The sequence below is a fragment of the Delphinapterus leucas genome, chromosome 1, assembly GCF_059928025.1.
Source record: "Delphinapterus leucas isolate spDelLeu-1000000601 "Yukka" chromosome 1, BTC_Dleu_Yukka2, whole genome shotgun sequence".
NCBI lineage: Eukaryota > Metazoa > Chordata > Mammalia > Artiodactyla > Monodontidae > Delphinapterus > Delphinapterus leucas.
In genome coordinates, this window is record NC_143129.1 from 170,286,897 (window position 1) to 170,309,227 (window position 22,331).

The 22,331-nt window shown below is 40.9% G+C and overlaps 1 protein-coding gene across 3 annotated transcripts; it reads right to left on the minus strand.

Moving 5' to 3' along the window:
* Positions 1–8,633: 8,633 nt before the first annotated feature.
* Positions 8,634–22,102, minus strand: PDIK1L (PDLIM1 interacting kinase 1 like). Of its 3 annotated transcripts, none has more exons than XM_022552023.3 (3): positions 21,829–22,102; positions 19,025–19,326; positions 8,634–15,048 (listed from the first exon to the last, which is right to left on the minus strand). In XM_022552023.3, the coding sequence occupies exons 1-3, from the start codon at positions 22,085–22,087 to the stop codon at positions 14,308–14,310; spliced, it is 1,302 nt and encodes a 433-aa protein (XP_022407731.1). In that variant the 5' UTR covers positions 22,088–22,102; the 3' UTR covers positions 8,634–14,307. The 3 variants fall into 3 exon arrangements, 2 of the variants coding, with proteins under 2 accessions (XP_022407731.1, XP_022407732.1); XM_022552024.3 differs by lacking the exon at positions 21,829–22,102 and adding an exon at positions 21,311–21,450 and having other exon boundaries at positions 8,636–15,048; XR_016388263.1 differs by lacking the exon at positions 21,829–22,102 and adding an exon at positions 16,169–17,085 and having other exon boundaries at positions 14,958–15,048; positions 19,025–19,132.
* Between the last annotated feature and the right edge of the window lie 229 nt (positions 22,103–22,331).

Consider the following 22,331-nt stretch of genomic DNA (forward strand, 5'->3'; position numbering starts at 1 on the left):
TGCCCTTGCCATCCTCTGGTCTAAAAGAGATTGGTCATAAGGAGGTGGGAGCCCAGGCTGTCTTCTTTACTGATGTACTGTGGGATCTACGGTCAATCACTTACCCTTTAGAGACTGCCCCTAGCAAGGCTCTGAGATGAGGTGAGCTCTTGCCACTGTAAGGCACAGGCCACAATGAAAATTTTGTTTCCAAATTACCCCACCCTACAATACATCGCATATAGGAAGCAAGTCTGTGGAAATGAGGGGATTTAGAGGTGCCGACTAGGGAGTGCTTTACCTAAGGACACCCAGAAAGTGCAAGTCTGTGCTTGAGCAAGGTATTCCAGGCTCATCCACCAGAGGGCAGCCTTCAGCCCTCTAGCTTTCCTGATCTGCCTTCACCTGCGGGCTCTCTTCCCAGCTCCCATAGCCCAAGGGTCCACACCACGGCTGGCATAATGTGCCCTCCCTGGACACCCTTAGTGTTGCTGCTCCACCAGGTGACCACTCTGACGGTTATTTACCTTGACCCTTGGTGCTTTGTAATACCAGTTAAGTGGTAAAAGCAATGATCCTTCATTTATGTTTTTCCCCATAGTTTATGAAATATCTTCACAAACATACTCTTCTGGTTTGCAAAGCAACTTGGAAAAATAATTTATTATTATGGCCACTTTTAGAAGCGGTAACTGAGGCTCACAGGTTGAGTGGCTCGACCAAAGTCACATAGTAAGTTACTGCTGCTGCTGCACTAACATCTAGTGAGCACTTGCTGTGTGACAAGGATGAGGTTAAAGGTTGATTTATTTAATTCTACAGTAATTAAGACAGTGAAGTAGGGATAGACAAAGAGATGACTGGAACATATAGAGCTTATTAACTGTACAGTTTAAATCTCCCATGTGCTTACTGAATTTTTGTTTACTTGACGTATCAATTACTGTTACAAATTTAACAATTTGTGTTAAAATTTTCCACTGTGGGATGGTGGATTTGTCCATTTCTCTCTGTAGTATTTCGAGGCTAAGGTATTAGTGCATTAGGCATCTTAGAAATGTGCCTTCTCTCTGTGGTGAATTGAACTTTATCATCATGTAGTGACCCTCTTTATCTATAGTGATGCTTTTTGCCTTACTATAGTTATTTTGTCCTCTTTATTTTTATTTATTTTTTGCCTAGTATTTCTTTGTCCAAACTTTGTCATTCTGTGTTCTTATGTTTTAGATCTGTCTTTTGTAAACAGAACATTGCTGGATTTTGTTTTATTTGGTCTGATATCCTTTATCTCTGAATTGGAGAATTTAGCTCATCCAATGAGATTGATATATTTTTATTTATTTCTCTCATCTTGTAATGTGCATTATATTTGTTGTACTTTCCCTCTCTCTTTTTTTTTTAAACATTTTTTTTGGATTGATCTCCCCACTCCTCACCTCTGTTTATTTGGAGGTTGTAGGCTCTTGTAACGGTTACCTCAGCAATTCTAACCTAATATCTGCTGAGTTTTCTATTTCAATTAACATATTTTTGCATTTTCAGAAATTGTATTTGGTTCTTTTTCCAAATGTACTAGTTCCCACATAGTATCAAGTTTCTCTTTTATTTCTTTAAATACATTAAACAAATTTATTTTATATTGTGTGTCTGGTAATTCCAATATCTTTGAAGGTCTGTTTCACCATCTCTCAGTTCTACTTGTTCTCCCTTATGGTGCCTTGTTACCCTGTGTGTTTGGTGAGTTTTTTTTTTTTAACCATGAGCTGCTCCTATTTCCTAGAAATTTGTGAGAGGCCTGTGTTAAAATTGAGTTCCTTCAGAGACAATGTGCATTTATTGCTGTCAATAATGGTGGTACCATCAGCCCACACCACTTTAAATTCTCTGTTTGAGGATTTTAGGATTATATAAGTAATGTGATTTGACTTCAGATTTTATGAGGGAACTGACTTGTAAATTATGAATTCTTAAAGGAGAATTTTACTTTCCCCTCTTCCCAGGGCCAGAGTTGATATAGGAAATTTTCATATCTCCTCCTTTCTGAGTGTGAGGGTTTACTTGACATTGGCTCTTGCATTGTACTTATAATCCTTTGGGATATCCTATTAGAGTTCTATCTGGGAGGGGCCCTGGGATTTATCTCCTGTCTCCCATATATCCTTTGCAGACACGAAAGGAGGACATTACGGTCTCCAGGCCTTGACAGGCATCCTGTGAGGGTTAAGGACAATTTGGGCATTTACTTTCCCCTCTCCACAGTTCCTGGTTTCACTTCATTTGGGGGCTTGGCATATTCCTTACTTTCACAGCAGCTCAGCAACATCTTAAAAAGTAATTTTTAAAAAGCCCCTCTATGCAATATTTAAATTTTTTTCATCAGGAGGGTTACTCAGGTACCCAATTCACTGTATTGTTGGGAAAAAATGTTAAAATGAAATGTTTCATTATAACTCACATTTATTTGTTTTATGACATTTTAGAGTTTTTTTATACATTTAATGTTATGAGTTTCATATAGTATGACTTGTATATATTATGATTTATAATGATAATAAATCATTTAATTTGCACAGCTAACCTAGAGAGGTAGATATTATTATCCCTATTTTACAGATGAAGAAACATAGGCACTGAGTTCTACCCAAGGTTACACCAACTCTAGGGCTGAACAGGGACTTGGTATAACCCTTGGTATTCACCCTCTAAAGGTTAAGAACTTTTGCTAAGAATCTTTGGAAGACATGGACCTCTTTAACAATCCAATGAAAGCTCTAGACCCTCTTCCCAGAGATGTGTACATTGATACAAATACACTAAAATTTCAGGGGGGGTCAAGATTCTCCAAGATCCATCCATGGATTCTACATTAAGAACCCCTGCATGTTACAGTACAGTGAGGTGGAACGGAAGGGCATTACTTTTATTAGCTTTGATCACAAGTTCATATTCTTCTGCCTGTCTTCAAAAACCCTTCATAAATTGATCTCATTATATTCATCCAACATTTTTTTCCTGACATACATTCCCAGCCGTGGTCCATCTCAGCATCTCCATGATTTCTACTCAATTCTGGGCTTCCTCTGTTTGTACAGTGCAGAGTAGTGAGTTAGATCATGGGCTCTCAGGTCAAGATAGCCTGGGTCTGAACTAACCGTATTCACCAGTTAGTTGATCGGCATCAGATCCTGAACTAGCTGTGGACCTTGGGCAGGTGATCTACCCTCTCTGTGTCTCTGTGTCTCTGTTTCTTTACCTGTAAAATGGTAAAGAATAGTACTATGTTGCAGGGTTGCGGGGATCATATGAGTCAATACATGTGAAGCACTTAGAGCAGTGCCTGGCACATTGTAACTGCTTGATACATTTTTAGGGGTTATTACTATTCTTTCTTATATAGTGTGTCACTATTAGTTTCCTACATCTCATCTGTAAACTGAGAGATGATTTCTGTAAATAAAATAGTTTTTTAAAGTATCTAACAAAGTGCTCAGAGTAGGGCTAATTTTCTCAAGAGGAAATTTTCCTTTTGCCATTTCAAGGGGGCAATAGAACTTTCTGTCCTGGAAGCCTATAGCTTTACTTGTCCCAGTAGGGAGACAAGTGCTTTGCTTTTTTTTTTTTTTTTTTTTTTGAATATTTATTTATTTGGTTGAGCCAGGTCTTAGTTGTGGTAGTGAGCTCCTTAGTTGTGGCATGCATATGGGATCTAGCTCCCTGGCCAGGGATCGAACCCGGGCCCCCTGCATTGGGAGCTCAGAGTCTTACCCACTGCGCCACCAGGGAAGTCCCCAGGTGCTTTGCTTTTCAAGTCTCAAGGGCAATGAAATGGCTCAAAGTGTTGAAAGACAGGGAAGTGAGCAACCTTAAAGAATAATTCTTCTCCACAGCCCACTGTAGCTCACACGTACAGACATTCCTTTGGGAAGGACTGGAAGTACTAAGTGTCCTCCTCCAGCCACTGGTATTGATATGATTAGAGCGGAGGGGCTGAGGGCCCACCAGATCTCTCCTCAGCTTCAGGAATCCTGTCTGATAAAATGGAAAAGGCAGGGCCCAAGTCAAGCCTCTGGAGCAGGCTGGTTAGTTTGTGAGCCAGCTGGAAAAGGACCAGAGCCCGCAGATACAAGTAGTTGTATTCTGACACACAGACCTACATAGGAATGGCTGCTTCTCAGGAGACAACCAGGAACTCCAGGCTGCATTAGGCTAGTCTCTGACTCAGTTTTCCAAACCCTTTGGTGTTCATTCTTTTCCTTTTAATATCCACCCGATTTACCCTGCACCCTGAGTTCTCCTTATGTGACTAGAATAGTGGTTCTTAGTCTTTTGGACCTCTTTAAGAATCTGCTAAAATTTATGGAACATCTCCATGGAAAAATGCATGTATACATAAAATTTTGCTTACAATTCTAGGGAGTCTGCTGACAATCCTGGAGTCCTCTGTTGGATTCCTGCTTAAGAAGCCCTTCCCTAGCGCAAAATACCTGATAATAATTTATCTCTTCTGTTTCTCAGAAACATAGTTAAGTTCTAACATGAGGTAGAAGGAACCTGAGGGTGAAGACAGGGGTGGGGTGCTGAAATGGGGCCTGTGCTGCTGGTTGGTAGAAGGTAAGTGAATCTGAAAGACTATACTTTGACCTTATCTACCTATCCCAAAGTCTGACCAATGCTCTTTCAGTTGCAACATTTAATCCTATTTTCACATTAGGGTCACTAATATTTTTAAAATATTAGTGTGAGGGCTCTACCTACTGAAATTCTCACTTAATTAATAAGAGATGGACCCTGGGCATCAGTTTTTTAAACATTCAAACGACTTTATTAATGCAAAATAAAATACATTTAAGTATATAGACTGGCAAATTCTGATATATATATGAAACCCATGAACATACCCATTATCCCCCAGATTTCCTCCTTATGCACCTCTGCGGTCCATGCTCCTACCACCTACCCCACTTCATCCCCAGGCAACCACTGAGCTGCTTTCTATTATATTTGTTCTAGATTTTATTAACGTGAAATATAGCCATACAGTATGTACCTCCCCAGGGGAGGGGCCTGGCTGCTTTTACAATATCATCAAAGATGCATTTGTTCCTTTTTATTGCTGAATAGTTATAAGGAAGTTTGGGCATACTGCACAGACTGAGGGCATACTCCCCATAGGACTGACCTCACTGTAGACATCAAAAGCAACTTCTGAGATTCCCAGGGTCACCCTCACTTCTCAGGTGCTAACTACAAATTCAGGAGTTCCCAGGACCACCCCTAGGTTCAATAATTTGCTGGAAGGACACGCAGAACTCAGGAAAGTGTTATACTTACGACTGCAGTTTTATTATAGCAATTAGACCATTAGAACCAGGCCCACTAGAATTGTAAGCAAAGGCAGAGATACACAAGGGCATAGTCTGGGAAGGTTGCAAAAGTGAAGCTTCTATCATCCTCAACACGTTACTCTCCCAGTGTTTAAATGTGACAATACTCAGAGTACTGCCAACCAGAGAAGCTCATCTGAGCCTTTGGGCCCCAGAGTTTGAATGGGGCTCTGTCACACAGTGCCTGAATGGCTGACCTTTAGTCTCCAGCCCCTCCCAGAGGTTCAGTTCAATTCCTTCAGTCTCCAGTTCCTCTGGAGGTTGGAACTGATGTGATGTGTTCCAAAGCCTTCAGTGTAAATCACATTGTTAAATCTACCATGTTGCTATTTGTCTCATCTGTTCTTTGTTCCCTTTACCTCTTTAATGGGAGCACAGGCTCCGGACGCGCAGGCTCAGCGGCCATGGCTCACGGGCCCAGCCGCTCCATGGCATGTGGGATCCTCCCGGACCGGGGCACGAACCCGTGTCTCCTGCCTCGGCAGGCGGACTCTCAACCACTGCGCCACCAGGGAAGCCCCTGCCTTCTTTTGCAGTGAGTAGTTTTGATGATTCCGTTTTACCTCCTTTATTGGCTTATTAGCTATATCTCTTTGTTTTTTTGTTTTGTTTTGCTTTTGGTAATTGTTTTAAGGTTTATAGTATATACCTTTAACTTATTACAGTCTATTTTAAATAATATTATACCACTTCACGTATAGTTTAAGAACATAATGACAGTATACTTCCTTTATCCCTCTGCTGGCCTTTGTGACATTGTTGTCCTACATTTAATTCTACATATATTATAAATCCCACAATACATTGTTATTATTTTTCCTCTTTTAAAGAGATTTTTAAAGAAAAGTGTTTTATATTTTCACACATATTTACCATTTCTGTTGCTCTTCATTCCTTTGTATAGGCCCAGATCCATCTGCTATCATTTCCTTCTCCCTGAAAGCCTTCTTTTATTTATTTTATTTTTTATTTTTTAATATTTATTCATTTTTATTTGGTTGCACCGAGTCTTAGTTGCAGCAGGCAGGCTCCTTAGTTGCAGCTCACCAGCTCCTTAGTTGTGGCATGTGGGCTCCTTTGTTGCAGCTCACAGTCTTCTTAGTTGCAGCATACGGGCTCCTTAGCTGTGGCGTGTGAGATCTACTTCCCTGGCCAGGGATCGAACCCAGGCCCCCTGCATTGGGAGTGCTGAGTCTTAACCACTGTACTATCAGGAAAGTCCCTGAAAGCCTTCTTTTAATATTTCTTATAGTGCTGATCTACTGGTGATGAGTTCTTCCAGCTTCTGTACTTTGGAAAGAAGTCTTTTTTATAACCTTCGTTTTTTTTTTTTTTTTTTTTTTGCGTTACGCGGGCCTCTCACCGTTTTGGCCTCTACCGTTGCGGAGCACAGGCTCCGGACGCGCAGGCCCAGCGGCCATGGCTCACGGACCCAGCTGCTCCGCGGCATGTGGGATCCTCCCGGACCGGGGCACGAACCCGTGTCCCCTGCATCGGCAGGCGGACTCTCAACCACTGCGCCACCAGGGAAGCCCTAACCTTCGTTTTTTGAAAGGTATTTTTTTTCTGGGTGTAAAATTCTAGATTTTTTTTTCTCTAAGTATTTAGAAGTTGTCATCCCACTGTCTTCTGGTCTGCATTATTTCCAACAAACCTGTCATCAAATTGTTTTTTTTCTTCTGTATGTAAGGTATGTTTTTCCTCTGGCTCCATTTAAGATTTTCTTTTACCATTGATTTTAAGTAATTGATATATCTTGGCATAGTTTTCTTGTTCCTGGGCTTATTGAGCTTCTTGGATCTCTGAGTTTCTAATTTTCATCAAATTTAGGAAAAAATTTTGACCATTATTACTTCAAATATTTTCTCCAACTCTCGTCTCTTCTTCTGCGACCCCAGTTATACACGGGCCACTTGATGTCTCACAGCTCACTAATGCTGTGCTCATTTTTTTTTTCTTTCAGTCTTCTTTTCTCTCTGTTTCATTTTGTATAGCTTATATTGAATTGCCTTCAAGGTTGCTAATCTTCTATAGTGTCTAATTTCTGTGTATTTCTCACCTCAGTAATTATATTTTTCATTTCTCAAATTTCATTTTGGAATATATATATTCCATACCTTCTCTCCTTACCGTGCTCATGCTTCCCTCTGCCTCCAAATATACACACGAAGTATATTTAACACCGTTGTATAGTACTTTACCTGTGTTATTTCTGAGGTCTGTTTCTGCTGGTTGTTCTCTTCAACGTGGGCTGTATTTTCCTGCTTTCTTTGCATGCCTAATACTTTTTAATTTTACGGCAGACATGGTGAATTTTACATTATTGAGGACTGGAATTTTTTGTACTCCTTTAAGTAATTTTGAGCTTTGTCCTGGCACGTGAAGTTTCTTAGGGAAAAATATTTATTCTTTCAAGACTTACTTTTAAGCTTTGTTAGACAGATCCAGAATACCCTTTAGCCTAGGACTAATTTGGCCTCACTCTTGATGGATGTACTTCTGTGATGTATTAGGAGATCTCTCCATTCTGGCTGGTGGGAACAGCAATTATCCTAGATCCAGTGTGAGCTGGGAGGGTTGTTCTGCCTGATCCTTTCAGACAGTCTTTCCTGCTCACAGGTAGTTTCCTCACAAGCACATAGTCATCAGTGCTCAGCCAATGTCTTGAAAAAGCTCTCCGCAAATGTCTGGAGTTCTTTGTTCAGCTCTCTCTCTCCCGTGAATTCTAGTTGACCTGGCCTCCCTGAACTCTGAATGCTGTCTCCTCAACTCAGCGAGATTGCTGGACTTGGTTTAGATGCCCCTTCCCTGTATGGCAGCCTGAAGATTCTCTACAGAAAGCAAGCTGGGGCAATCACAGTGCTCCTCATTTGACTTCCTTCTCCCAGGGATCACTATCCCGCACTGCCAGTTGTCCAATGTCTGACATTTTAGCTGTATAAGGCAGGAAGAGAAATCTAGGCCCTGTCACTCCCTAATGGCCACAAGCAGAAGTTATCAGTTTGGTTTTTTTTCAGTCTCCCTAGGTTAAAATTCTAATGTATGGCCGGAGTTGGGAACCACTGTAGTCTAATTCTATTCTTGTTATTGGAGTTTTAGCCACTATTGCCATGCTTTTCTCTGGCCCCCTTGCAGTCGTGCTTCTACTGTCACCTCTCAAATCATGCAGGTTAACTCACATTCTCCTTGCCTTATACGCAAAGCTAGGAGAAATGGCATGACATTCTAGGATTTGGTGCTTATGAGTACTCTCCAAATTTCTAGGCATGGTTCTCTACGTCTGAGAGACAGAAATCATGTTATCAGCAAATAGAGGAAAGAAAACTGGGCTAAGGAGATTGTTAGTTAAGAACTATACCTGTGGAGAGTATAAGGCAAAGAGTCAGGCAGGACAGGACATTATAGTCATGGAATACAAGATATTTTTCAAATATTGTAAAAATATAAGCTAAATTAAATAAAAAACAAACAAAACTTGCTCTCTATCAGGGGTGTAAATTAACAGTAAAAGCAGCTCAGAGTCATTCCCTGAGTCCTCCAAAGAGAATGGGAAGCAATCATTTGTTGATTGTGCCGTGCCTTTCTACATGCAGCATCTCATTTCATCTTTGCAGTTCTCTGAGTCAGGTATTATTTCTATTTTATACATGTGGGAAGCTATAGATTTGAGAGGTTAGGGAATTCATGCAAGTCACATAGCTAGTAACAGAAAAGTAGTGTCTGATTTCCAAGTCTGTGTCCTTTCCCTCTCTGTCTCTGACAACAGCTGGCACAATAGTTTCCAGCCCCAATGCATATTTGTTTAAATAACATTTTTACTTTAGTATAAATCATTAGAGAAAAGTGTAAAACTTGTAAGTCCAGCTTGATGAATTTTCACAAAGTAAACGCACCTCATCTAACCAGCACTCAGGTCAAGAAACAAAGTGGTACAAGTACCCTAGAAGTCTCCTCTCATATGGCCCACTTTCAGCCCAGGAGCTACAGCACAGAGGTACTCAGTAGAGCCTATAGCTCAGGGTCCCTTAACTTGGGGTCGATGTGGGCATCTATAAATCTCCTGAAATTATAGGCAAACATTTTCCTGAGGAGAGGATGTAGAATCTTCATCAGATTCTCCCCAAAGGGACAAGAATAAAAGCTACAACTGAAGACTGGTTCATAGGGAATCTATTCATTCATTCAACATATCATAAAAATCAGAACATAGTAACAGCAATGGCTACCAGTGGAGAATTTAATGTGCCAGGCACTTTATGTGTATTATCTCTGACTCTGACAAAAACCCTGAAATGTAAATAGTATCACCTCCATTTTACACATATGGGAACTGAGTCTCAGAATGAAGTGACTTGCCCAAGGCCACACATTAATTATGTAGGTATTTGTGAAAGCTAGTATTCAGTATGAGACCTGCTACCTGCCTGTGCTTCTGCAGCGAGACCACAATGCCTTTGGTAACATTAAGTTGCCTAACCTCTGCTCAGAACAAGCCAAGCTTGAAATACCAGGGCAGAACTGGAAATGAAAGAGTGAAGTTCCAAGCTCAGGCAATTTTTTTTTTTTTTAAACAATTCCCTTCTAACCAATGACAGCTGCAAAAGGGAAAGTGCTGCCTTTAAAAGAGGAACTTGCTGGGCTTCCCCGGTGGCGTAGTGGTTGGGAGTCCGCCTGCCAATGCAGGGGACACGGGTTCGTGCCCCGGTCCGGGAGGATCCCACATGCCGCGGAGCAGCTGGGCCCGTGAGCCGTGGTCGCTGGGCCTGCGCGTCCGGAGCCTGTGCTCCGCGACGGGAGAGGCCACAGCAATGAGAGGCTCGCGTACCGCAAAAAAAAAAAAAAGAGGCACTTGCCCTCAAGAGGTGTGGCTTCCAAGAAGTGTGGCTGGTAGGTTTCTCAAGTGGGAGTTATTATCTAATCAGAACCAACTGTCTATCCTTACACTGCACTTTGAGAGGACATCTATGATTGGTCGACCAAGAGAGCAACATTTGAATTTAAAGAAAAGACCAGAACAACCTTAGGGTCATTACTTCAGTGAGAAAGATAAAGCTTTGTCAGAGTAAACTCCACCTGGAGTCAGAGATTAGGCACTAAAACCCTGTGTTAAGGTAAAACCTTTACCTCATTAACTGGTGTTAAGTTGCTATTAATTTCTTCATCAAGAAATCAGCCCCTATTTTAAGTAAAACTCACTGAAAAGATATGTAAAAACTATGTGAAAACGCTTTGTAAACTGCAAAGGAAAGGCTAGTAAATTCAAGTATTTATAGCTTCAAGATTCAAAAACAAAACAAAACAAAACCCTCTAAATATAAAGCAAAATTTACCTGTCTGCAAAGGCTGTACCAGGAGGTAGCAGAGTCAGAAACAGCCACAATTCTGACCCCTACTTTCCTACTCATCATTAGATCACATGTAGAGTTAAAGTTTTCTCTCATTTTCCCTCTGCTATTCCATTGGACCACTAAGTAACTACATCCTCAGTACTTTGTTTATTCTGGAAAAGACATACATAATAAAACCTACAAAAGAAGAGAAAAAAGTGGCTCAGATGCCTTTTTTATAGAAAAGAAACCATGGTCTCAAGTTAAAGACTGAAAAATTGCATCCTCTTAGTACTTTTACTACACTTCATTCTGAGTCTGGGATGCATCCTCAGCTTAATGAGATAGAAAGAAAAATGAAAGAAGATCATTTATTGCAGGCAATACAAGTTCTTCTAATACAGCAAACATTAAAATTTTAGAGAACTTGAAATGCTGAAACTCCTACAATTCAATCATCTTTTCCTCTGCAATAGCTTCTATTATAGTTCCATTTAATAGATAAGGCTGAAGAAGACATTGTTTCAAATTTTATATGCTGTATTTTATGTCTATGAAGTAAAGCATTACAGAACTACTCACAGAGCCACCAAAGCAGCAATGTAGCATTTCCAGGGTTTTTTTGTTGAAATTCACTTTATTTAAAAAAAAAAAAAGTCATGAACAATAAATTACAATCATTTCCCCCTTTTATAAATTCTTCATAAAATATATTTGACAATTTAAAAAGAAAATTTCAAAAGTTACTTTCATTTTTGAAGTGCTGATGACTTATTTTTTGACCATTTTGTCATGCTGGTGAATTATCTGTAGCTGCTACAATAGTTTGATTGATAAACATTTTACAGTTAAAAACAACAACAACAAAGAGGAAAAAACAGACCAGCAGAAAGAACTATTCAGTGTGCTATTTATCTGACACTTAACATTTACTTCATCATAATGACAAAGTATCCCTTAGCACCAAAAAACTACAGGAACCCCATCTTTCTAAGTGACAACTAGTGCAAAATAACATTCTAGGAACTAACTGTACAACCCCATTATTTTAACTGGCCACAGCTGCCTATAAGCTTATTTGAAATATTTGGTCTTTTTTCAATTAAGACAAATTTCATAAAACACTATAAACCATGGCAAGAGACTCTATGAGGAATAATTGTTTATTGAGTACCTATTATGCGCAAGGCGCTGTGCACAAATTCTTGCTTTCATTTTTCCCCTAGCAATATACAGGAATTTCCCAGCTTCACTAATCATCTTTTATTTCTTACTCCTGGCTGGAAAAGGCCCATGGCTATATACCATTTTTTAATTCTTATTTTATCAAGTGATCTTTAGTGCTGAGCACACAGTAGGTACTTAATAAATACCTCCTGACTGAAAGAATAAAGACAAAGAATTTACTATAATTTTTCTTGGTATCATGGGTTATTTTAGAATACAAGGACTTGAGAAAATTTCAGAAGAAACTTCCTGATCGCCTTACATCGTTACCGCCAATGAAAGAAATAATTCCACTTCATAGGTAACATAGAATATTTTTCAAAATAAATTATAGTTGTTAACTATTTTAAATGAGGTGGGGCCAAAACCATGACATGTAGATATATCTGAAGAGCAAATGAAGCATTGGCATACCATCACCTAAGTCACCATGAATCTCTTGCTGAAGTGCCATGTTATTGATTAGACATTATAATGTTTTTTTACTTCCAGTAACTCAATCCCCTTGGCCAGATCTGTGTTATACTAATTTGGCTATCCAGAGGGTTAATTATCATGAAGTTCCAGTGTATTTCCACCTCTAATTTCCAAAAGAATTCTTATATTTATCAGCTTGAGAGTAATATTAAAAGTATATGATTTTTTTTTACTTAAAAGGTTTTATTTTTAATAAAACCTTTCAGTTATTATTCAAACTTCATACCAAGTAATGCATAGTTCAGAAATTTTATGCACTCCAATTTTTTGTGCTTTTTCACCTTTTATAGTCCCCCGAACACATTTTAAATAAGGAAAAAATTACGATAGGAATATTTCAAAAGTTGCGGAAGTCCAAAAAACTGAGGAGACTGAATTATCAATGATTTCAATATTCTAATACCTTTAAAAATTGTTTTTTAACTTTTGACCAAAGAGTCTAGTGCTTTATGAAGATTAATCTATATACAATGGTCTTAAAGTATTAACAACCTTAAAGGTTGTTAATGTTCTGTTTTAGGAAAACTTTCTTCCCTTATATTTGAACTATCTGCATTTACAGGAAAAAAAACTGGAGACAACCATATGGGGTTAAAATCATACTGACTTCAAGAAGAATAATGGTCTGTTGGTTCTTGACACAGACCATACCAAGTCATTGTATAAAACTGATAACCTCTCTATTTGAAAGATATAACTTATGCCACAGTATTTTACCCATTTGCCAAACTGTATCATTTCCCACTTTAGAAAAAGGTGATCAACATTGAATACAACCATATCACTACCATTACTGTGTCAAATTAGACAAAACAGCATTAGTGCCAAAATGAAAGAAATTCCAGTGATTAAATGAGAGACCATATCAGGGCAGGCAACGTGAGGGTAGAACTCATTTGGTTTCTTCGACTTGATGCTGAGGCTTTGACAAAGTCTTGAAATAAAAAATTAATATATCAATTACTATAGTTCATATACAGCAAAGTTTTCAGACACAGAAGAATCCTGTGTTCAAATCTGTATCAGATTGCAGATGCTCAAGTGCAGACATGTCCCAATGCAGTGGTTTAATTAGTTAATTGAATGCGTGGTTATCTAAAGAAGGTATGACTGAATCATCAATGTCCTAGCCAACCTGTACCACATGATTGCATGGCTAATTCAACTCCTGCAGCTTTAGGGCACTGGAGAGCTCAAACATACTTCAGCAGCTTTGGATCACTTAATTTCACTTACGTTTAATCAGATAATTTTAGACTGTCCAAAATGATGCCTAAAAAAAAAGCTGTATAATATTATAAAAATAAAAAACTTAGTATGATTTCATTAGAGGGAGGGACAGGGTAGGAGATGAGGGAAGGTTCTTTTATTTTTCATCACTGATTTCACCAGCAAATCTCAAAAACCCAAACCTACATCAAATAATTTAAACAGAAGTGGCATTTTTTTCATATGGAATGCAAAATGCACACATTCAGATACTTACATATACATAAATATATACATTTATGTTTCCTTTACAAAGCTTCAAAGGTTGCATTACCAGCATGCAAACCCCTTCTTCCATGGAAATTCCTAATACTGACAAGGAATGTCTAAAATACTTAGAGACATATTTCCAGAAAACTGGACTTTCTTCTTTTCTTGGCTCTTAGAAAATTTTCCTGCCAAACTTCTACCAATGATCATTTAAAAAAATTTACACTCACATTGGTAATACACACTTAAAACATATTAACAAAATGGCCAGCTTGGACTTAAGAAAAATGAGGAAAAAAAAAATCCCACAATAAAATCTAAACCCTTAAAAGGTGGAGTTTAGCTTTTTATATTCTTTTTCAGCCACATTATGTTGCATCACTGTTAAAACAGAAGCAGCATATTATCCAAGATATTTGCAAATAATATATGTGTCACGTTTCCCAGCTGCTATCTTTAAATGCAATTTGTACTAATCTGAGTTCTAGTTCAAAAGCATCTGGACGATCCTGAGGGTTTGCAGCCAGCATTTCCTTAATCAGTTGTTTCATTCGCCCATTCATAGACTTTTTCTTCACAGGAATGAGAAGTTCCATTTTGGGATTTTCCAGAAGTGCCTCCCCAACAGGCACGATCTCAGTTCCTTGTTTTACATAACTCCCCAAGAGTTCCTTCTTTGTCTCTGTGTCTATGAATGTGATCCTTTCCAGCATTGCCCAGATGATAATCCCCAGAGCAAAGATGTCAGCTTTCGCTGTGTAATGTCCCTCCCACACTTCAGGAGCCATGTAGAAATCTGTTCCACACGCTGTGGAAAGGAAACACTTGTTTACACTGACAGGTTCTTCTGGATTCTGCCCAAATGCTGAACAAACTTTACTTAGACCAAAATCAGCCACTTTCAGTGTGGGTTCCAAGTCACTGGTATCCAACCGGCTCTGAGAAATCAGGATGTTATCAGGCTTTAGATCTCGATGGATGATCTGGTTTTTATGCAAGAAAGCCAGGGCACTGCTCAGCTGAAGCATGAAGCTGGTGTTAGTTTTACGATTGGGTTTCCTGGACAACAGATACTCATTCATATCTCCTCCGTCACAAAAATCCATCACAAACCACAAGTAATAGGCGCTTCTGGGATCAAAGGCAATTTCTCCCTTTAGTGAAGTCTCTACAAGCTATAAGAAATAAAAAAACAGATTACAGTCATCTGCACAGTTTATACAATTCAGCTATAGAGAAAGAGTTACTGATTAAGTTAGTCTCCAATGTTAAGTGGGAATTCCATGAATATTTTATTTGGTCAGTGCTTTCATATGTGCGTTTTATTTTAAACTTTAGTACTTCAAACTGTCCCTTTGTCCCTAACAAATACACACCAAATCTCCAAGTCAGGAGGTAAAAACTTATTTAAAAATAGCTTTATTCTGAAAAGTATCCAACTGGCTATACATTTTCTACATGTGTCAATGGAGATGAACTCTAACCCTCTAGTTAATAGCTTCCTGAAAAGATCAAAGTTTCAGCAGGTAGATTTGCCAGCTGGGGAATAAACATCAATTAGGAAATTCTATTCCATGAAACGGCCTGAAATCTACTTCTTGCGTATTGCACTTACACTATCAACATAATCTGTGAAACTGAGAGAAAATTATGAAGGAACAACCAGTTGTTATAGAAATAAAGTGCTCCTGTAGTCACTGATAAAACTAAAGACATCATTACTTCATAAACTTCTACAAGCAGAATGCAAATATGTTGGCTATCTCTATCAACAGATGGCTTCTAAAAACCAATTTATAAAAATCATACATGCATTTTGATATAAAAATTCAAATCTGAGTTTGTATATTTGTTTGATACAAGCTGAAAATCTAGAATAAACCACTGTTTTACTTATATCATTATCTAATTATAACTCTCCTACTACCTGAAATTCAAGATTAATTACTTCACTGAACATGAACTATCTTCTAAAATACAGTGCTTTGAAAGCATTTGTCCTATGGTGTCCTTTTCAGGCCTATGGGTTGAATAGAAACTCAGTAGGGAAGGTGAGGAGTTGCTGAAGATTGAGTGAACCGCTAATTTTATGTTTAAATCTACTAGTACTTCCTTTTGTCTTTTTGGTGGGCAGAGGCAAAGAATGCATCTCCATGCCATCTCCCCCAATGGCAAACAGCCGTAACTGCAATGGTCTGCAGATGTCTTCTTTGCATACATTTTCCTTGTTGCATGTGTTTGCCACTGAGACAGAAAATGAAAGAAGAGAAAGGTCCAGATTATACAGTTATTTACCAGGTGCACTGTTACTAAATATGCTGAGATTAAAGATGAGCACCATCACTCTTCCTTCATTTCTTCTCTTCTTCTGTCTTCATTCTCAAAAGAAAACTTCCTAAATAGCTTTGAGCAATGCAGACTTCCAGAATTCAAATAATGGTTTAGAGTAAAGCCAGATAGTAGATATTTTAGGCTTGACAAACCACATAAGGTCTGTGTTCCATATTCTTTTTCCTTTTCTTTCTTTCTTCTTCTTTTTTTTTTAAACAACTCTTAAAAAATGTAAAAACTATTTTTAGTATCCAGGCCATACAAAAACAGGCTGAGGGCTATAGTGTGAGGGCCCCTAGTTGAGAGCTACAGAAATACAGATCCCAGTCTGCTTACTGTCACGTGTAGAGGATGTTAGCCATTGGTTCTCTTGCCTGAAGTCCTTTAATAGCTTCCCTGTTCTCTTAGGATATAGTCTAAGCTCTTTAATATGGGCTATGGGATCCTGTGTGCTCTGACCCTGGCTGATCTTTCTAGCCTCATCTAAAACAACTCTCCCTGTATAGTGCAGTCTTAGTATTTTCTTTCAATTTTTAGAACGCTTCATGCTTTTTGCTTCTAGACATTTGTATGTATAGTTATTTCTGCCTGGGAAGTTTTCTCAGTCACTCACCTGGCTAACTCCTATTCACCCTGCAAGTTTCAGTTGAAACAGTTCTTAATTCCTGAACCCCAGGATTATGTCAGGTTCCCTACTCTATGTGCCAATACCATCTTGTACTTTTCATTCATGACACTCATCACAAGTATACATATTGGCCACTAAGTTCCTATGCATAAGATGTATCCTCTGTTAATTATTTGTTTTACATTTCTTCTAGGTGAGGTTTTCAGCTCTCAGGAACTGACTGAATGATTCCAAATGAGAACAAGGAAGATATCTAGAAAAACATGGAGAAAAAAAAATTTATGTACAGAATGGTAAGACCATGTATAGAGACTCTGTGGTCACACTATAGATTTGTTTGTCTTTACTAGTGTAAATTTAGAGTAGGCACTTGCTGAAGCGTGGATGAATGTCTGGTTAATGAAATAAATCCACAGAAAAGACAATTTTAATAGAGCTGCTTATTACTGAATACCTCCTATGTGCCAAGTATTGTATCTACATCACCTCTAATTTTGACAATTCCCATGGAAGGTAGAAATTATTATTCCTTACATATGAAGATACAGATGCTGGGAAAAGGTGGGTTATGTATCCAAGGTCATACAGCTAGCAAAAAGTGCCACAAGTCAAACACAGGTCTATTAGGCTTTAAAAAGATGAAATAAATTATTAAACAAGAAGGTACTTCAGATTAAAAAAAAATCACTGAATCAAGTCTGGAAGTACTTTATATCTTAAAGCCTTGAAAGATTAGCTGGTTAATGCCTAGTTACTATAACAGTTGCTTGATCTGGACTCAAGGATACCATCAGTACTTGCAAAGACATCATATGTTTAAATGTCTTTGCACTTGTAGTCTGATTATGCACTTTAGTCTCCAAAATTCAATGCAAAGTCCAGCAACGTTCTATCCACTTTTAGGAGGGAATGTGGTAAGAATGTTTCTGATAGTTTCTATCATTGCAACGTACATAATAAGCACTTTTAGAAAAAAATACAATAAAACAAACAGGCTAAACAGTTGTGTTTTATATCCCTTATCTTACGAGAGAAAACTTCAGGGCACAGCATGCTAAACTTGCAGTATAAATTAGGTTCTCAAGTCTGATATTTGTTTACCATACAATGAAACTTGCAAGTTTCTAACTACGCAGAATAATGCATTCGTTTTCTTTGTTGTTCCTAGTCCAAAAGCTTTTGCTGTTTTAAAACAGACTTTTGTACCCTGATGGTAAATTCTGAATTTAGACACACTCATGGCAAGTTGTTTCCTATTCCAGGAATAACTGGACTTAAGAAATTTTGCTCTGGCCTTTAACTAGCTATGTCTTAAGTATCTTTTCTCTTCATCAAGCGTAGAGCTACTAGAGATTTTGACCTATGGCAGAAGCCAATCTTAAAAAAAAAAAAAAATTTGTTTTCCTATATTAATGCTTTCCCCAGGTCTACAGAAGAGTAATTTGGAGGCAAAACAGTAATCTGGAGGTTAAAAGAGCACAAGTTTTAGCTGCTGGATACTTCTATGTTTAGCTCCCAATTCTGCCACTTGCTATGTGATTCTGGATAAATTCATTACCTATTCTAAGCCTCAGTTTCTTCATTTGTAATGATGATAATAATAGTACTTTCCTCATAGGATTGCTCTGAGCACAGAGCATGGAATGAGTAGGAACCCAAATGTTAGCTATCAGCACTGTTAATAACATTCAGGTGCTACACCACATACTCCATGAAAATTCAATGGAATTGCATGGTTAAGACATTAAATAACTTTCTAAAGCAGCAGAGGCTTATGTTCAAGCCAGTGATCTATAAAGAAATGCCCAATTACCTATGGGTACTACTACTAGTTGTACAGTTTTTCCTTCTCTTCTGTATTCAGTTCCAAAAAAACCTGATTTCAAATAAGTGAACTAATTAGACTCTAGTCTCGATCCCTTCTCTAGTTCCTATGTTGCCCCATTCCGATGCAGATTGGCAAGTACCATGGCATAACAGGTGGCATATGTTATTTTTAGGTATTTGCAACACAGGTTTAAATAAAACCTTGTTTTAAAGCAAACGTCTACTCAGTTCTTGGCAGACCCCTATCTACTTCTAACTATATAACCTGCATTTAAAAGTAGAAGTTCGTCTGACTCTTTCAATCCTCTTATTGCTGACCAATGCTACTTTCAAATCATTTCTATTTCCCATTCAACCACACATACCTGTAAATAAAGGGAAGAATTAGAGCCGTGGGACATCTTTTGCACCATCCCATCCTTTTGTAGGATGCATTCCTCCAAGTGAATCACATTTGGATGTTGGCTCTTGATACTGCTTAGTGCCCAGAACTCACGCAGGGCTAGTTCAACATTTTCAGGTGCGTGGCATCGAATTTTCTTCACTGCCACCCGTGCAGAGGTCTTTCTGATGACTGCTTCATATACAACACCGTAACTACCTCGGCCTACCTCCCGTATTAGATCGTACTTTGGCTGGCTACTCACCATCTTCAAGGTCAAGGTTTCTGGAAAAATCAACAAAGTGCTCTGTTGACATTAGGTCTGCCTACTGGCTTGTATTTCTTCTTATGCACGATTTAGTTATCATCTGTCTCACTGTTTGCAGTGCTTGAACGATATTTGCTGTACGTTGGGTAAATCTAAGTACCTTAATAATAGAAAACCAGGTAACACTAATGTAGTACTTACCACGCATCAGGAACTGTTCCAAGCAGTTTATAACATTAAATTCATTTAATCCTCACAGCAGCATTATGAGGTAGATACTATTATGGTCATTTTATAGATGAGGAAACTAAAGCACAGAGTTTAAGCAACATGCCCAAGGTCAAACAGCTAGTAACTGGTGGACCTGGGATTTGAAACCAGGCCATCTGGCTCTGACAGCCTTCATTTTAACCAGTACACTATACTGCTTCTTACATGAACTGCTTCAAAACATCACTGCTACAAATAAACCAAAAAATTCAGTATTTATTTACTGATTGTGAAAAAACAAACAAAACTCCAGCTTCTCCTGAAAACTGACACACACATAAAAGGTCATAAAAATGGCAAAACCAAAAACCAACCCTCACAGTTAGAAATACAAAAACCTGGCTTATGCTTAGGGACTGAAAGTGAACAAGATCACATAGAGAAGTGAAAATGTGCAGTTGTTTTTATTATTTAAAAGTAAATGGTCAAACTGTGTATGTTCTTATTTTAATTTTGTTTATGTTATTTCCTTATTTCTTGCAAAATAAATGAATCTACAGTTTGTGGAGAAAAATGTTTCTTTAAAGATAAAGTAAGTTACTTAGAATACGGTTAAATTTTGCTGTGGTTTTAGCAATAGTTATTTAGATCTAGGTCTTTTTTGCCAACGAAAACTGTCCTGCATCTTAAGGGGTTCTCTGAGGGAGTTCTTTGCAATTCAATTTGATAAATCATTTAAAGGCAGGAGCAAAGGCCCTGCACGGAAACGCTCACGTGTTGAATCAAGAAAGTCTGAAGTGTGCCTCCCCACTCTCCGAAGAATGTCAAGATTCTGAAGAGCTTCAGGAACAAATTCTCATTTGTAGAATGCCAGCATGGGCAAGAAAAGTAACCTGAGATTGAACAATTTTTATATTGTACAGTTTAAGGGAACAAAAAGCTATCGACACTAGAGCCTGTGAAATTGGGACCGGCTATTTTAAGTCCATAGGATAGATTTAATAAAGAAAATGAAAGCTTCTGAGATTGTTTCTTAATCCCACTTCCTCTAACTGGACACCCACTCTTCAAATTCCTGCAGTATTTCCTAGGGTCTGATTTCCTGCCACAGAATCCTCTGCCCCAGCTGCACAGTGGACGTTCCTGTCCTCCGTGGATCGCCAACTCCTATCCATCTCAAAGTGGCTCCTGCCTTTGAAGCTGTCCCATATCGCCATACGAGAGAGCCCCTGAATAAGGGGGAGGGAGGGTGTTTCTGCAATCCTTGAGATCCTGGGTCAAAACACAGCACGGTGATGCATCCCGCGCGAACCTCGGGGACTTGGGACGGCATCCCCCGGGTCCCCGCGCCTGCCGGGCGCACGCCGCGCTCGGACTCGGGCCGGCCAGGCCGTACACCTGCCGGCGCCCGGGAAGGGCCAGTCCTAGGCAGAGGTGTTGCCCGACGCGGCGGCTCAGGGCCCCGCTCATTGGCCAAGTATCAGGCCCTCCCCCTCCCCGGCTACTTCCAGATGAAACCCGGAGGGGATCCTGCCGGGGCCCTTTACCCCGACGAGCCAGTCCTGCAGCTGCCCGACTCCTCGGGGCCAGCAACTGAGGCCTGGGGCCTGGGGAGGAGGCCACGGGCAGAAGAGGAGGCCGCTGCTGGGGCCGGAGGCCTGAGGCGCGCGGGGCCTTCCCCGGGATGCCTCCGCTGACAGCTCTGTGACAGGCCTCCTGGGGCGGGAGGCACGTGCAGGGCCCTCGGCTCTGCAGCAAAGCCTCTCTGCCACGCCGAGGGGCCAGATTTACCTCAGGGTAGCCGCCGCCGCTTCTCCCTCTCACGGGCTCTGCAGGCCGCCATTATCAGGCTGCTCGCGCCTCAGCCGCCGCGACCTCCAGTCAGAGGCCGGCGCGCGCCCCCGTGGTGCGCGCGGACACACCCCCTTACGCCGCGAGACCCCGCCCCCCTCCGGCTCTCCGTAGCGTGAGCCGGGACGCCGAGCGCTGGTCCTACTGGGCGCGTGCCCGGCGCTCCGCTGGCCTGCTCCCGGCTCCCGTGGCTTTCCCGAGCCGGGAGTCGCGGAAGGGGTGCGCGCTCCGGAACGCACCACTCGTGCCCCTCCCCGCAGGGGTGGCTGGGATCGGGGAAGCCCACTCCACACCCGGGGCTTGGTCGCCTTCCAGCCTCAGCGGGTGTCCACGGCCCGCGGCCCCGGAGTGGTGGCCCGCGGCCCCGGAGTGGTTCCCCCGCAGCAGGTCCGGGCCGGGGGCGGTGCGCGCGCCTGGTGCGCCTCCCCTCCCCCGCTCCTCCCCCATTTCCGACCTACCGAGCTGCGGGCAGGTGTGCGGGGTCGCTGGGGTGGAACGCCTGGTGCATCTTCCTCCGCGCGGGCCTGGGATAAGCGGACCTTTTCCTGCGGTAAGCGGACCTTTTCCGCGGACCCGCGGAGAGGTGCAGCCCGAGCTGGGAGGCCTGGCGCCCGCCCCGCCTGGAGGGAGGCTGCACCTTTTGTCAGAGTCACTGAGCCATGTTTGCGGGCGGTGCAGTTGCTGAGGCGGCGGCGGCGCGGGGCTGGCTGCGATCATCTGGGAAGACGCCCCTGCTCCGCTGGCGCGGTGGTATCTCCCTTAAAGAAGCCGGCGCCTCGTTGTTCCGGGGCTCTGCAGCCGCGAGTCGGAGGCGCCCTGCCCCCGGCGGGGAGGAAGGGGCCGCGGCGCCGGAGCTTGGCTCCTGCAACGCGCGCACACCCTGCCTGGCGGCGACACCCTCGAGCTCCTCGTGGAGAGTTGGGATGCCCCCCGCTTCTGCAGCTAGCGACGGAGGTCTGGG